Below are 17722 nucleotides of genomic sequence, written 5' to 3' on the forward strand. Positions count from 1 at the left end.
AAACATAATTTATATGCTATGTTTTAATTTATTTTCTTCCAATTTTTAAAAAACATATAATTTTATCTTTTATTAAGTAAAAGTATATTGAACAAATTATGGTTGAAATCTTAGCTTACAAAAGTACATGTTTTTGGTCTGCATGGTCTGCAAATTCAAATCAAATTCACATATGATCAACTCACTTTAAGAGAAAGTAATACATATTTTTACAATTTTACATGTAGTTGGTTTTACATTTATATTTATTTAAAATACAAAATATTTTTATAAAACATTTCCTAATATTTCTAATAAATACTCATAATACAATATATATGAAAGATTTGTTATAATTTAAATATGGAATAAAGCCTTCTGAAACTTTCAGGTTTTTTTAGAAACATACATTTCCACACTTATGTTGTTTTATAACTGAATCGCATGATAATATTTTAACTAAAATTTTATTATTAAAGCTTTAATTAGAAAATATTTCAAACATAAAGTAGTAAAATGTAACAGATTTGCATACACTTTCTAATTCAAACTACTCATATTTATTTCAGATGCCTATGTCTTCTTAAATATTACTTTTTAGATTTAGCTGAATCATGTCCTTTTAAAGCTGAAAGAAAATTTACAGATTATCCGAAGTGCAATTTTTTGCAGATGCACAAGGTCACTGACAATGAAAGGAACTTGCCACAAGTTGCAGTTAGTTAGCAGGTGAGTAGGAACTAAAAACTTGTTTTCCAAATCCCAATTTACTTTTCATGATCTCATGTCATGAAGATTTAGTGGGAAAATGAGCTCATGTTATGAAAGTTTGCTTCACAGAAATTGTTTGAAGAAAAAAATGGAACTTTCCCACTGACTTCAAGGATACCTTCACTGAACATCAAGAGTGTTATGAATACAGAAGATGATTATTAAATAATAAACTTTTTATTTTATACTGGAGTATAGACAATTCCCTGGTAGCTAAGATGGTAAAGAATCTGTCTGCATTGCAGGATACCTGGGTTTGATCCCTGGGTCAGGAAGATTCCCTGGAGAAGGGAATGGCAACCCATTCCAGTATTCTTTCCTGGAGAAATTCATGGACAGTGGGATCCTGGTGGGCTACGGTCCTTGAGACCGAAAAGAGTCAGTCAGGCATGACTTACTAATATTATAGCCAATTAACAATATTGTGACAGACAAGTTTTTAATAATATATTATTTGGTATCAATACAAATATCATATAACACAGGGCTAATTTTGGTATGTGTTGTTGATGAATTTATTTTAGAAAACCAAATGTTAAATTTTGATTACATGATAAAAGATAAACAGGTAGGTGATAAACAGTTTCTTACAAATATTAATAATTTTTCTTGGCCAATAAATATAGATGATGAAGAGAATATACTAAGTGTTCATTTCATACTAATATAAAATATTTTGATATTTTATCAGGCTAAAAGTATGCTGATAAGATTACACTAATATAATTCATTTATCCCCCCCTGGTTAGTACCCTTAACAATTCATCTGAAAGTGTTACCAGAAAGATATCTCTCTCTCTGTCTCACTCTCTCAATCCTTTAAGCTCTGAATATTTGTAGAAAAGGTGAGTTATGAAGAAAAAAGCAATGAAACAAGAAACACCAAAAAAATGTTCCTTAGACTTTCTAAGATTTGTCAATAAAAGAAATCCACATGAGCAAAGACAAGGATAGAGCTAGAAGGAAGGGCATTCTATAAGAAGCTAACATTAGTCAGGCAAAGTGGTTGATAAATTCTTTATTTTGGAATTTACTTTTCAAAAACCCTTCTTTATGGTTTGTTGAATGTTTATAGCAAACAGTTTTGTTTTGATAACATACTATATTCTTTTATCTTTCTAAGGGATATTAATTGCTATTATATATTATTTTGGATAGTATCTGTTTTTATTTTGGATTGTTTTCTCCAAGTTGCTTCTTTCCTATTTGTTTATCTGATCTCTGTTCTTTCCTGTTAGACTTTCTTAGACAGTTAAAGATTCTTGGCTGTCTGCTGATAATTAAAATGTAGGTATCATAAACTTGAATGGAAGCACTGTGCTTATGAGAGGACTAGTAATTGCAGACCTCACCACAAAGGTCCTATTTTATTGTGAAATTTCTAATGCCAGTATCTTCAGACTTTTCTCTTAGCCTAGTCAGATTCCCTACAAAAAGACTATTTCAATTTCTTCTTGCTTACAGGAATCAGCAAACTAAAATGGACAGGAATGGGCAAATTTAATTCAGATGACCATTATATCTACTACTGTGGGCAAGAATCCCATAGAAGAAATGGAGTACCCTCATAATCAACAAAACAGTCTGAAATACAGTACTTGGTTACAACCTCAAAAATGACAGAATGATCTTGGTTCGTTTCCAAGGCAAGCCATTCAATACCACAGTAATCCAAGTCTATGTCCCAACCACAGATGTCAAAGAAATTGATCCGTTCTATGAAGACCTAGAAGACCTCCTAGAACTAACACCTAAAAAAGATGTTCTATTCATCATCGGGGATTGGAATGTAAAAGTAGGAAGTCAAGATATAATTGAGTAACAGGCAAGTTTGGCCCTGGAGAACAAAATGAGGTAGGGCAAAGGTTAACTGAATTCTGCCAAGAGAATGCATTAGTCATAGCAAATACCATTTTCCAACAACACAACAGATGACTTTACACATGGACATCATCAAATGGTCAATACTGAAATCAAACTGATCACATTCTTCATAGCTGAAGATGAAGAAGCTGTAGACAGTCAGCAAAAACAAGACCTGGAGCTGACTGTGGCTCAGATCATCAACTTCTCATAGCAAAATTCAGGCTTAAACTAAAGAAAACCAGGAAAAACTCCTTGGCCAGCCAGGCATGACTTAAATAAAATCCCATGTGAATCTTCAGTAGAGGTAATGAATAGATTCAAGGGACCAGATCTAGTTAACACTGTGCTTGAAGAACTATGGACAGAGGTCCATAATATTGTACAGGAGGCAGCAAACAAAACCATCCCAAAGAAAAAGAAAAGCAAGAAGGCAAAGTGGTTATCTGAGGAGACTTTACAAATAGCTGAAGAACATAAAGAAGTGAAAAGCAAGGGAGAGAGGGAAAGGTACATCCAATTAAACGTAGAGTTCCAAAAAATAGCCAGAAGAAACAAGGTCTTTTTCAATGAACAATGTTTAATAATACAAGAAAACAACAAAAGGGGAAAGACAGGCGATCTCTTCAGGAAAACTGGAAACACCATGGGAGTATTTCACCCAAAGATGGTCACAATAAGGGATAAAAAGGGTAGAGACCTAGTAGAAGGTGAAGAGATCAAGAAGAGATGTAAAGAATACATGGAAGCTCTGTATAAAAAAGATCTTAATGAACCGGATTCCTACAATGGTGTGGTTAATCACGCAGAGTCAGACATTCTGGAGAGTGAAGTCAAGTGGGCCTTAAAAAGCACTGCTGTTAATAAAGCTAGTGAATGTGATGAAATTCCAGCAGAACTATTCAAATCCCAAAAGGATGATTCCATCAAGGTTTTGCATTCATTATGTCAGCAACTCTGGAAGACCCAGCAGTGGCCACAGGACTGGAAAATAGTCAATCATAATTCCAATCACTGCAGATGATGGCTGCAGCCATGAAGTTAAAAGACACTTGCTCTTTAGAAGAAAAACTATGACAAACCTAGATAGTATATTAAAAAGCAGAGACATTATTTTGCTGACAAATGTCGAATAGTCAAAGCTATGGTTTTTCCAGTAGTCACATATGGATATGAGAGCTGGACTATAAAGAAAACTGAGCACCGAAGAATTGATGCTTTTGAACTGTGGTGTTGGAGAAGACTCTTGGGAATCCCTTGGACTGCAAGGAGATCCAACCAGTCCATCCTAAAGGAGATCACTCCTGGGTGTTCATTGGAAGGACTGATGCTGAAGCTGAAGCTGAAGCTCCAATACTTTGGTCACCTGATGTGAAGAACTGACTCACTGGAAAAGACCCTGATGCTGAGAAAGACTGAAGGGAGGGGAAGAAGGGGATGACAGAGGATGAGATGGTTGGATGGCATCATCAACTCTATGGACTTGAGTTTGAGCAAGCTCCAGGAACTGGCAATGGACAGGGAAGCCTAGCATGCTGCAATCCACGGGGTCACAGAATCAGACACAACTGAGCGACTGAACTGAACTGAATTTAATCCTAATCCCCAAGAAGGGTAGTACTAAAGAAGGTGCTAACCATTGGACAATTGTACTTATCTCCCATGCTAATAAGGTCATGCTTAAAATCTTGCATGCTAGGCTTCAGAATTATGCGAACCAAGAACTTCCAGATGTCCAAGCTGGGTTTAGAAAAGGAAGAGGAACTAGAAATCAAATTGCCAACATTTGCTGGATTATAGAAAAAGCATGTATACCTGTGGCGGATTCATTTTGATATTTGGCAAATCTAATACAGTTATGTTAAGTTTAAAAATAAAATAAAATTAAAAAAAAAAAAGAAAAAGCAAGGGAATTTCAGAAAAACATCCATCTTTGTTTCATGGACTACACTATCGCCTTTGACTGCGTAGATCATGACAAACTGGAAAGCTCTTAGAGAGATGGGAATACCAGACCACCTTACCTGTCTCCTGAGAAACCTGCATGCATGTCAAGAGGTAACAGTTAGAATCCTGTGTGGAAAAACTGACTGGTTCAATATAGAGAAAGGAGTACGATAGGGCTATCTGCTGTCATCCTGTTTATTTAACCAATATGCTGAGCACATCAGGAGCAATGCTGAACTGGATGAGTTACAAGCCAGAAGTCAAGAAAGGTGGGAGAAACATCAACAACTTTAGATATGCAGATAATACCACTTTAATGGCAGAAAGTGAAGAAGAACTAACAAGCCTCTTGATGAGGGTGAAGGAGGAGAGTGAAAGAGCCGGCTTAAGACTAAATATTAAAAAACTAAGATCATGGCATCTGGCCCCATTACTACATGGCAAATAGAAGGGGAAAAGGTGGAAGTAATGACAGATTTCCTCTTCTTGGGCTCCAAAATCACTGCAGATGGACACTGCAGTCATGAAATCAGAAGACAATTGCTTCTTGGCAGGAAAGCAATGACAAATCTAGACAGTGTGTTGAAAAGCAGAGACATCACTCTGCCGGCAAAGGTCCATATAGTCAAGGCTATGATCTTCCCAGTGGTCAGGTACAGCTGTGAGAGCTGGACTGTAAAGAAGGCAGAATGCCAAAGAATTGAAGCCTTCGAACTCTGATGCTGGAGAAGACTCTTAAGAGTCCCTTGGACAGCAAGGAGATCAAACCAGTCAATCTTAAGGGAGATCAACCCCAAATATACCCTGGAAGGACTGATGCTGAAGCTCCAGTATTTTGGTCATCTGATGTGAATAGACAACTCATTGGAATGGTCCCTGATGCTGGGGAAGATTGAGGGCAGAAGGAGAAGAGGGCGTCAGAGGATGAGATGGCTGGACAGCATCACCGAAGCAATGAACATGAACCTGGGCAAACTCCAGGAGACGGTGAAGGATAGGAAGGCTGGGCGTGTTGCAGTCCCTGGTGTCGCAAAGAGCTGGACATGACTGCGTGACTGAAAAACAACAAGAAGTCAGTTTCCCTACAAAAGACTATTTCAATTTCTTCTTGCCTAGAGGGTATAAGTTGCCAACATTCTGGGAATCAAGTCATTCCAAAAATGAGCTGCCATTCTAACAAGACCCTAAATGAGTATTATTTACAAATATAATGAAAGAACAAGACAAATACCCAGAAAAATATTTTAAAAGGACTTATCAAAGGAAATCATTTTTTTTAGCAAAAATAGATTTCTAAGTTAACTCTCAGATACATGACCTAGAACATTGCAGCACCATTTCTTTACATTGCTGTGTTACTGGCAATATAAATCATCAAAATAATGACCACATAATAGTTAAATTTACCTTGGGGTTGTACATTCGAAACATTATTGTAGAAACAATATTTTACATTTATGATGGCAAAATCCATTTAACTGGCATTTGGTCCTTTTTAGACCAACATAACACCACAAACAGAGAAGACTGCGGGCCAAAGTGTTCTAGATCTAAGGATAAGAGCCAACTCAGACATTTTAAATAAAGATTTCAGTTAACTAGATACGTACTTCCTATCCCAGACAGTTTAATAATATTTTTCCCATTTTATGAAAACTTAGGAGACCAAATGATCTGCTATACACACACACACACACACACACACACACGCCCACAGAGCTGTGGATAAAGCACTAAAGTAATTCTGTGTTTAAGAATTGGTTGTTGGTACATTTTATATGATAATTAAATTAATTACATGTAAGAAATAAAGTACCATAATGCAGAATTAAAGTATAACTATAAATTGTGACCATACTGCATGCAGAGTGAATAATGTTGTAAGGGCAAGCCGTTTTTCTCCCCTCATAATTTGCAGTGCATAAATGCATTAATAAAGATGCTCTGCAAAATTTGGCATTTAACAGAGCCAAAGAAATAAATTCAGCAACATCTGGATAAAGCTTTTAGTTGAGAAAGAACAAATCCTACCAAACAGGCTGACATCCTGGCGTTTCGGCCACAGCACCATCTCTCTTCCTTCAAATAGTGGCACATGGGAAATCCCCGCCTTTCTTGGGTATATTCTGCAGATGGAAGAAAAATATGAATTATTTAAAAAAAATTCTTCCTCTTTTAGTTAAAGTAAATAATCTATTGAGAGTGCAAATCAGTCATTTGAAAGTCAAACAGTAGTTAAACATGGAAGTGGTAATGTTTAAAAGCTCATTCCAGTATGTTAATTGAAAACATATTAATTTTATGAAAATGGCATTTTCTCAACAACAGCTGTTTTGCGTTCAGGCTCCAGGTCTGATACCAGCCAATTTACCAAAATTATTTCTCAAAGATTTAACAAAAGCAATTTAAAATGGAAATACTTTTCATGTGCAGTGTAACTATAGAAGATAAGTAATGAGATACTGGGCATTTTCTGCTGACCCAACTTTCTAATAAAATGATTTATTAAATGTGACATTTGGCAATTTATTCGAGAACAATATTAATTTATTCCCAACAATGTTGAAGCATCAATATTTTTTCCCCAGCCACAGTGTTCACTTTCCAGAACAGCTGTATGCACTCTTCTTTTTTCCATTTTATTAGGATGTTACATTTTCAACTGTGATTCAGTTTGGCTCAACTGCATTTATGGTTTAAGTAACAACAACAAAAAAGTCAACATTCACTACTTAATCACACATACCTGCTGTTGACTCACTTATAGAGTTATATATGTAACTTGCTGATGTTAAAACCCCTTATGATCAACTATTAATTACACAGCATTTCTGACAAGGAAAAAAAAAATCTATTTTAAATCAAAGCCTGGAAAATAAGAACTCAAGTTTATCAAAACAGTGGTAATGAAAAGAAAATTGAGATACATATAAATTTTCTATTAAGTTAAAAAGTAAAATAGAACTAGAAAATAAGAAAATGGTTTAAAACAAAGTATTATTGAGGCTGTTGCTGTCGTTTAGTCACTACGTGTGTCAGACTCTTTTGCAACCCTTGTAGCCCACCAGGCTCCTCTGCCCATGGGATTTCCCAGGCAAGAACACTGGAGTGGGTTGTCATTTCCTCCTCCAGGGGACCTTCCCAAACCAGGGACTGAACCCATGTCTCCTGCATTGGCATATGGATTCTTTACCACTGAGCTACCAGTGAAGCCATACTGTTGATGTAGATTCCACCAAATAAACGTCTGTGTTATGAAATATCAGGTGGTTTTCGATTAAAATAGAGAAAATTTAAGTTTCATATGGACATGAGCCTGTGATAGTGATTTCCTTCTTTCTTTTAATTAAGATTTAATAATTGACCTTATTTGATAATCATATGGAAGATGGAAGACATATTCCTTGCCCCAGGAATATAAATAATAATAATGCTAGTATTTATACAACACAATATTGTTAAGCACTGTTATAAATACTTTAAATGTATTAATTACCTTTAAATGCTAGGAGCTTTCAGTGTGTTAACAAGTCCCCACAGCAATTCTATGAAATAGGTACACTATCATGTTTCCGATAGAGAAACTAAGCACAGGGACTTTAAGAGGACTGCCGAAGTTGCAAATCTAGCACATGACAGACCTGGAATTTAAACCAGCAGTCTGACTCCAGAGGCCACGCTCTTAACCACCAGGCTAGATAAACAACTTCACTTACAATTGCCCAGGACTCATGGAGCCCTTGAAGCCTATCCAAGTCCAAGGGACCCCAGTCTACTTCCTCCGTCAATTATCAGGATGGCTTGAAAGAGAGGTTTGAGTTTTACTGAAGGCTTTATGATTTAACCAAAACATGATTATTGCTAAACGAAAGGGTTACTGTAAGTAGTTTAATTCTTTTTCTGACAGCTGAAGAAAGAAATAGCTAAACTTTACTCTAAAGAGTAAGGGGTTGAAGAAATGGGGTTTTGCTGTTTTATTGAGAGTGTTTAGGAAAGTCCTAATAAAACCACTTTTTCCCTTCCCCCATCCGCTCTCTCCTTCTTCCTTACGAAGTAACAGAGCATTCAATCTTTAGCTGACTATTCAGCTGTTCAGATTAAAGACTATAATTCCCAGACTCCCATGTAGCCACTAGGATAGCTAGAGATTAAGTTTTGGCTAACAGGATATGGGCAGAAGTTCAGTTCAGTTCAGTCACTCAGTCGTGTCCAACTCTTTGCGACCCCATGAATCGCACCAAGCCAGGCCTCCCTGTCCATCACCAACTCCCGGAGTTCACTCAGACTCACATCCATCGAGTCAGTGATGCCATCCAGCCATCTCATCCTCTGTTGTCCCCTTCTCCTCCTGCCCCCAATCCCTCCCAGCATCAGAGTCTTTTCCAATGAGTCAACTCTTCACATGAGGTGGCCAAAGTACTGGAGTTTCAGCTTTAGCATCACTCCTTCCAAAGAAATCCCAGGGCTGATCTCCTTCAGAATGGACTGGTTGGATCTCCTTGCAGTCCAAGTGACTCTCAAGAGTCTTCTCCAACACCACAGTTCAAAAGCATCAATTCTTCGGCGCTCAACCTTCTTCACAGTCCAACTCTCACATCCATACATGACCACAGGAAAAACCATAGCCTTGACTAGATGGACCTTTGTTGGCAAAATAATGTGCAAATGCTCAAAAAGGGGAGGGGTAAGCTCTCCCCTCCCCACTTTATGGTCATGTTGGCAAGCAGATGATGGAGCCACAAGACAGAAGGATTCTGGGTTCTTGGAAGGCTTTTTGGTACAGAGCTCCTTTGTGTGTGTCTGTGTGTTAGACACTCAGTCATGTCTGACTCTGCAATCCCATGGACTGTAGCCTGCCAGACTCCTCTGTCCATGGAGTTCTCCAGGCAAGAATAGTGGGGTGGGTAGTCATTCTCTTCTCCAGGGGATCTTTCCAACCCAGGGATTGAACCCGAGTCTCCTGCATCACAGACAGATTCTTTACCATTTGAGGGCATCTGTGTGGATGCCCACAGGGCTCCTTTAACTAGCTCTAATTGTCTACCTTGGGACTGAAATAGAAACATCCATCTGTTTTGTTGAAGTGACTGATACTTTGGGTTTGAACCTATCTAGCATCTAAATCTTTAATTCAGTGTTTCCCAAACTTCTTTTTTGTAGCTCAGCATTCAGAGAATATGGTGGATTTTGTAGATTACAGTGGAATAAACAGATGATGATAACTGTGTTGAGCCAAAACCCATGGGATGAAGGAAGCAGTATCACAGGAACTCCTTTGTAGCATCCATGACACACTAGTTGAATCCTTCTGTTCTAATTAATACAAGAGTCTTCTTTGACAATGTGTATTTGAGCAGAGATTTATATGAGGAGACAAGTCATGAAAATATTTGTTGGGAAGACTTAATGAAAAGCAAACAGAGCTCCAACAAGACATAGTTAATTTCCAAAAATATAATACCAGAAGATTGTACAATTTAAAAATTATTAACTAGCAATTTTTCAATTTCTAATACTCCAACCAAATACCTACAGAACAAACTTGTAGGAATGGAAAAGAGGAGATGAAAGTCAGCTTGGTACAAAACAGGAAAAGAATTCCACTTAAGAAACAAGCAATGGATTTGTAATGAAAAGTATAATTAGTGTACCATCTCTGCTCTGCAATTTGCCTTATGCTGCCAGGAAAAAAGCATGTCTACTTGCCTGAAAATAGGTAGACATTTCCTCCACCAATAATAAGCTAAAATTACTACTTAACATCAGACTGAAATGAGAAGAGTATTTCTGGAAAATATATTACAATGGAAGGGGTATATTATTTCCAGGAAAAAAAAATCTAAAATAAGAAATCCATGCCCAAGTTAGTCTCAAATTCTTAACCCACAGAAATTGTAATAAGATATAATAAAATTTATTCTGTCTCTAAGTCATTCAGTTTTGCGGTGATCTCTCAAACAGCATTAGATGATGAATACAGTCTTGAAGTAGCAACAAAGCAGCCAATTACCTCATACAAGGGAACTGAGACAGAAAAATGCACTGCTTGATGAGTGTGGCAAGCGTGCTTCCTCAGGGAAGAGCTCCGTTTTGATTAAGACAGTAAAGTGATCTTCAAAGAATAGGTTGCACGTAAAGGCAATTTTGGTAATGAATGACCAAATTCAAGAACATTTTGGAGTTGAGAAGAGGTAGAAGACAAGGCCGAACAAAGGACATATATACATTTGTTGAGAATCCTGGAAATCAGGAATGAATTGTGAGGCCAGGTTTCTGGTGAGGACTGACACGAATGGGGATCAAAGGCATGATGGGGTTGGGCCTTAGCATCCCTAGAGATAGTGGTGAGGCTGCGAGTGTTGTGCTGGGGGCAGGGAAGGGAATTTTTCAGGGAAATACAGAGTTCTGGGCTTGCCAACTGATGCATGGTGGTAAAGGGGAGATGCAGATGGGGTTACATATTACATAGGACTGGGATTCCTCTAGATTTCAGATGATAGTGTGGAAGCCAGCAGGGGAGCAGTCACACACTGAGCACACTGGGCTGTCACTGGAGAAATGCAGGCTGGAAGATGGCAAGCATGTTCCCTCACTCGTGCCGGTGAATGTGATGAGGGGGGAAGAGGCTTACTGTCTTCTTTCAGTTCAGTTCAGTCGCTCAGTCATGTCCGACTATTTGTGATCCCATGAATCATAGCACGCCAGACCTCCCAGTCCATCACCATCTCCCGGAGTTCACTCAAACTCACGTCCATCAAGTCGGTGATGCCATCCAGCCATCTCATCCTCTGTCGTCCCCTTTTCCTCCTGCCCTCAATCCCTCCCAGCATCAGAGTCTTTTCCAATGAGTCAACTCTTTGCATTAGGTGGCCAAAGTATTGGAGTTTCAGCTTCAGCATCAGTCCTTCCAAAGAACACCCAGGCCTGATCTTCTTTAGAATGGACTGGTTGGATCTCCTTGCAGTCCAAGGGACCCTCAAGAGTCTTCTCCAACACCACAGTTCAAAAGCATCAATTCTTCGGCGCTCAGCTTGCTTCACAGTCCATCTCTCACATCCATACATGACCACTGGAAAAACCATAGCCTTGACTAGATGGACCTTTGTTGGCAAAGTAATGTCTCTGCTTTTGAATATGCTATCTAGGTTGGTCGTAACTTTCCTTCCAAGGAGTAAGCGTCTTTTAACTTCATGGCTGCAGTCACCATCTGCAGTGATTTTGGAGCCCCCAAAAATAGTCTGACACTGTTTCCACTGTTTCCCCATCTATTTCCCATGAAGTGATGGGACCAGATGCCATGATCTTCATCTTCTGAATGGTGAGCTTTAGGCCAACTTTTTCACTCTCCTCTTTAGGGCTCATCAAACTTTTCTTTGCCCCCACAATGAAGGCCTACAGAAGGGTACCCTTACCATATGCTTAAGTAAGTTCCCTCTCCAACCCTATCTAACAGTGTGAAGGACAGCAGATGGGCAGTCTCATTCACGCACATGGCTCCCCAAACCTCCAACCAAAACACCTGTGAACTTCTCGGGCAGCTTACAGGAATTGCCAGCCTTGGTTCAGGGTTATGTGACACCACAGGAGAGACTCACTCCTCTGGACATCCAGTGGTTGTGTAATCACCTTGAGGTTTTCTGAATCTGTATCAGTTTGTTCTGTGATTGAGGTTAGAGGAACCTCACAGCTTTGTTCATTTCCTAACAGAGCAAGATACCCTCACAGGCAAACAAAGCCTTTCATATACAGATTCACTATTATCTTTGGAATCTGTTTCATTAGCTTCATTCTGACTGCAATGAAGAATGAGGCTCCCTTCTATGTCTTGAATCAAAGTCACAGTGTTCACCATTTCTGTTGTTATGTCTTGGTTTCCTATTTAACTGTGTTCATATACTTATAATCAAATCTAGTCAAACTGGGCATTAAACTTCCTTATCAGCGAACAGCAGACTCATTGGAAAAGTCCCTGATGCTGGGAAAGATTGAGGGCAGAAGGAGAAGAGAGTGTCAGAGTATGAGATGGCTGGATGGCATCACCGATGCAATGAACATGAACTTGGGTAAACTTGCGGGACAGAGGCCTGGTGTGCTGCAGTTCACGGGGTGGCAAAGAGTTGGACATGACTGGGCAACAGAACAAACAAACAAACCAGTGAAATCAAGTTGCTTTCCTTGAGGATCACTTTCATGCTATCTTTAATTCTGGAGGAGATGAAGTTTCTTGTTTTTTTCCTTCTATTCCATTTCCTAGTCTTTTCTAGCTTTAGAAATGCATTAATCTTATCAATCTAGATATTCTACTAGTTCTTCCTTTTTGTGTTAATATTATTATCATCCAGTTAGTGACACAAGTTTGAATTATAGAACGATTTTTTTTTATTGTTCTCTCTTTTAATCCCCAAGTTCTTATATACTCATCCTCTTAATTATATCTCCTTTTCATTTTCAATCTTCATTAGCTCTTAACTGGGTAAATGCAATACCTACTAGCAAATTCTCTTTCCCTTTCTTTTTGTCCTTCCTCTACATTAAGAGGAACAGTATCTTTCTGAAATCTATACATCCATAAATGCCACTCAAATGGCCCTTGTTTCCATCACCACCAGCATCTTATGAGACCAAACCCAATGGGTATTTTTCTTACTGCAGATTTTAAGGAGCTCGTGATGTTCCCTCCTTAAAATATTTTCTTCACTTGGCTTCTATGATCTCACTCTCTCTTATCTGTGGCCTAATACTCTTCATAGTCCCTTGACAGCTTATTGTTTTCTGTCTATTAAATGTGCTTAAGGGTTAATCCTCCTAGTCTCCATGCCCCTTCTATGCTTTCTTTGACTAAAGGGTCAAAAATTCATATGCCTTCAGCTGGTAAACGAATGAAATGGCTAGGTAGAATACAACAGGTACTAAAATTTTTGTATGGTATGATAAAAAGTATCACATTTACCTGGTCTTAACTGCCTTTTAAAGTAAAATTTGGTCTGTCGAAATTGTCTAAAATTAGTCTGAATCTATCTATACTTTTTCCCTAGGCAGTCTTGTCCATATCTCAATACATGCTGATCATTCCTGCTATTACTTTCCCAGGGTTGCCGTAACCAATCACAACACACTGGGTGGCTGAAACAAAAAAACTGTGTTCTCTCACAGTTCTGGAGACCAGAGGTCTGAAATCAAGGTATCAGTTGGGACATGCTCACTGTGAATGCTCTTGGAAAGAATCTCTCCTTGCCTCCTCCTAGCCTCTGGTGGTTGCTGGCAACCCTTGCCTCACTCGTTTCTGAGCAATTACATCTACTCCTTTAAATTTAATTCCCAAGTTATCTCCAGTCTGAACTTCTTTCTGGATGTTGAGATAAGAAATTTAAAAGTTATCTGCTGAATATTTCTAAAACTAAAAATATGCAAAAATAAACTCACTTCCTAGGCCTACAAATCTGTTCTTACCCAGTAATAATATGTCATTATGTAATCATGCTATCATCAACTCAATGGACATGAGTTTGAGCAAACTCTGGGAAACAGTGAAAGACCAGGAAGCCTGGTGCACTATAGTCCATGGGGCTCAAAGAGTCGGAATGACTGAGTGACTGAACAACAATCATCATGATATAACCTAAAACCTTGCCATCATCTTTAGCTTTCACTGTCAGCCCTCACCACCACCAACCCTCTTTCCCTACCACTGGTTGCCATGTCAGTTGGTTTCATCTCTGAAAAGTCCTAGTGACTTGTTGCCTTCTATTTTTCAGAAATGTAAATGAATGAATGCAATTATTTTGTGATAAACACTCAAAAATATTTTTATGGGACTAAGTATACTTTGCCTTCCACTGAATAACATTCTGAGGCTTCAGTATATCGTTCATGGCTCTCATAATCTGGCTCGGATTTGTTTTTTCATTTTTCTAAATGAAAACCAAATGTCACCTTTTTTAGAAAGCTTTCCTTTATCCCTGAGTTATGAAAAATTACTCTCTCTTCTAGTCTTAATAGCATTTGGTTTATACATCCATCACTCATTACTTCTTTTATTCATTTTTTCAATAATTCATATTTGTAGTTGATTAAGATCTATAGATCGTGACTACATCACTCTCAGGCATGCATGAAAGTTCTATGTAATTGTTTCTGAATTCCCCACTGTATCATGAGCTCCCAAAGGGGGAAGACAGACTCTTACTTATCTTATACCCTCTAGTGCTTATTACAGAACTTTGTTGAACTGAATCAACAGAATTACATAGATGAATCAAGATTATCTGCATGCCCTCATTGAAAATACATGCTCTTAAGATTTCTTTAGACTTAAATGAAATTTGACATATAATTTTATCCAGAAAAAAATAAACAGGCATTATGCTGTTGGAGACATAAATTTTTGTCCCCTAAGTTAATATTCTCAACTTACATTATACTTACATATGTAGAGGGTTTTAGACTATTTTATTTAAAACCACAATGATTATTATTGAGATAGGGGAAAAAAGATAGGAAAAAATATATAAAGTGATTTTTTAAAGATTTTGCTTTGCTCTTCACATACCTTGCCCTCTTCTCCCTGTTTAGTTGTTCTCCTGTTTATACCCTGACATTATGTATCCACTTATTCATTTTTCTATTGCCTGATGCCTTCTTTCAAAAAACTAATTTATTTTTGGCTGTGCTGGGTCTTCGTTGTCTTTGGGTGGGATTCCTCCAGTTGCAGGGACGGGGACTCCTCTTCCTTGGGGCGCACAGACTTCTCATTGTGGTGGCTTCTCTTGTTGCAGAGCACTCTAGGGAGCATGGGCTTCAGTAGTTGTGATACGCAGGCTCAGCAGTCGTGGTTTGCATGCCCTAGGACACGTGGGCTTCAGTGGTTGCAGTGCACAGCTTTTCCTGCCCCATGGCATGTGGCATCTTCCTGGACCAGGGAATGAACCCATGTCTCCTGCACTGGCAGGCAGATTCTTATCCACTGCTCTACCAGGGAAGACCCTGATGCCTTCTTATCAGAATATAAGCGTAATGAGGGCAGGGGCTTTGTTTTGTTTAATCTTGTATCATTGGTCCATAAAGCAGTGACTAGCATGTGTCAGGCCACCCAGTAAATGTTTCTTATATCAAAGGAAAAAAACCCAACAAAATCTTTATGAATAAACTAACTAAAATTGGGCAAGATTAACAAAAATATCTGAAACGACCACCAAATAAATGAAAAGATAATTTGTTACAACAGGAAAAACATATGAAAGACACAATTTATCCCCACAATAATCTATAAATTCACTGTATGTCAATAAAAATCCCAACAGCTTTTTTAAAATGGATTTTAACAGTCTAATTCTAAAACTCCTTTGACACACAAATCATCAAAATCAGCTTTTACTTTGAACCTGGTCAACAATGTATATTATGATCTAAACATTGGAAATGAGATAGTTTAAAAATCATTCTTTTTAAACACCAAACATTTTACAACTTTTCTATGAATTTGCATTATAAATCACATAAACTTTAATCACAAATGAAAGACTCAAGAAAACTTTTCTACCTAAGCCTTATTAAATCGTTGATGTGATCAGCATTTCAATTTTCCTCTTGCCAAGATCTCTGGATAAGTAAAATACTCCATCATCAAATTTTAAAATAGTTCCACTGTTAACAGTAAATAAGCATTTTAATATTAATTATTTCCTTTTCTGAACGATGGTGTATCCTTTTCCCAGCAACACAAGAAATATTAGAAAGAACTCTAGCAAAACATGAAGCAAAGCCTTATTGCTTGACTTTCGTATCTGGTACTGTTCACCCAAATGTGCACTGAATATCCTGGCTTCCACTGCTGAGCCCAGACAATAAATGAGATGCAGACTCAAGCGACGCAGCAGCAGCAGCAGTCAGCAAGCCTTTCCCGACAGAAATCTCTTTGAGGAAACTCACTCAATAACCCTGTATCTGGTTTTTAAAAAATATAAAACTGCATTTGTATGTCTTACACAGACCGATGAAATAAAATGCTCCCTCTTTTAAAAGTAAATAAATAAAACTCATTTGAAAGGAAAAATGCATGAGTTAAGACAATTTTGAAAACTAAGAACTTTGAAGGACTTGCTCTACCAAATTTCAAAGGTTCAAATAAACTACAGAAATTAAACCAGTATAGTTTTATTATAGGAACCAATGGACTAAAGGAAAAGATAACCTAAAAATGTACTATCTGAGAAAGGTGTCATTTCATATCAATGTGTAAAAGCATGGATTATTCAATAAATAGAATTTAGAAAAAACAGAACCATTTTGCAAATCATACACAAAAATAAACCCAGATAGATTGTGAAAGTGAAAGAAAGTGAAAGTTAAGTTACTCAGTTGTGTCTAACTCTCTGTGACCCCATGGACTGTAGCCCACAGGCTCCTCTGTCCATGGAATTCTCCAGGCAAGAATACTGGAGGGTTGCCATTTCCTTCTCCAGGGCACCTTCCCGACCCAGGGATTGAACCCAGGTCTCCCACATTACAGGCAGACTCTTTACTGACTGAGCCACCAGGGAAGATTATGGAACCAGATAAATCAAAAAATTATAGTTAGAGGAGAAAATTATAAAACATATGTCACCAACACAGGAGAAGTGAAATAGAATGTGGTACATCCATTCTAAGGACTGGAGTGGGTTGCCATTTCCTTCTCCAATGCATGAACGTGAAAAGTGAAAGTGAAGTCGCTCAGTCGTGTCCGACTCTAGTGAGCCCATGGACTGCAGCCTATCAGGCTCCTCTGTCCATGGGATTTTCTAGGCAAAAGTACTGGAGTGGGGTGCCGTTGCCTTCTCCATTCTAAGGAATACTTTGTCCTTATTAAACAAATTTAGTAATTCTATATAAGTTAACAATGAAAGTGAAAGTCGCTCAGTCATGTCTGACTCTTTGCAACCCCATGGACTATACAGTCCATAGAATTCTCCAGGCCAGAATACGGGAGTGGGTAGCCTTTCCCTTCTCCAGGGGATCTTCCCAACCCAGAGATCAAACCCAGGTCACAAACATTGCAGGTGGATTCTTTAACAGCTGAGCCACAAGAGAAGCCCAAAATACACTGCTAAGTAAAAGAACAACACTGTACTATTCTTCCTGACTAGATCACTTCACAGGTCCTTCTAGTTCTCCCAAACTCCTT

At 38.1% G+C, this 17722-nt stretch overlaps 1 protein-coding gene across 4 annotated transcripts in view; it reads right to left on the reverse strand.

Moving 5' to 3' along the window:
* The window catches only part of METTL25 (methyltransferase like 25), a 113408-nt gene that overhangs the window by 39112 nt on the left and 56574 nt on the right, over positions 1-17722 (reverse strand). For all 4 annotated transcript variants that reach the window (XM_055586808.1, XM_055586799.1, XM_055586817.1 and 1 more), the window contains exon 6: positions 6592-6686. In XM_055586808.1, coding sequence (XP_055442783.1) covers positions 6592-6686 — 95 coding nt within the window. The remainder of the gene's footprint in view (positions 1-6591; positions 6687-17722) is intronic.

This window comes from Bubalus kerabau, chromosome 1, assembly GCF_029407905.1.
Source record: "Bubalus kerabau isolate K-KA32 ecotype Philippines breed swamp buffalo chromosome 1, PCC_UOA_SB_1v2, whole genome shotgun sequence".
NCBI classification, from domain to species: Eukaryota; Metazoa; Chordata; class Mammalia; order Artiodactyla; family Bovidae; genus Bubalus; species Bubalus kerabau.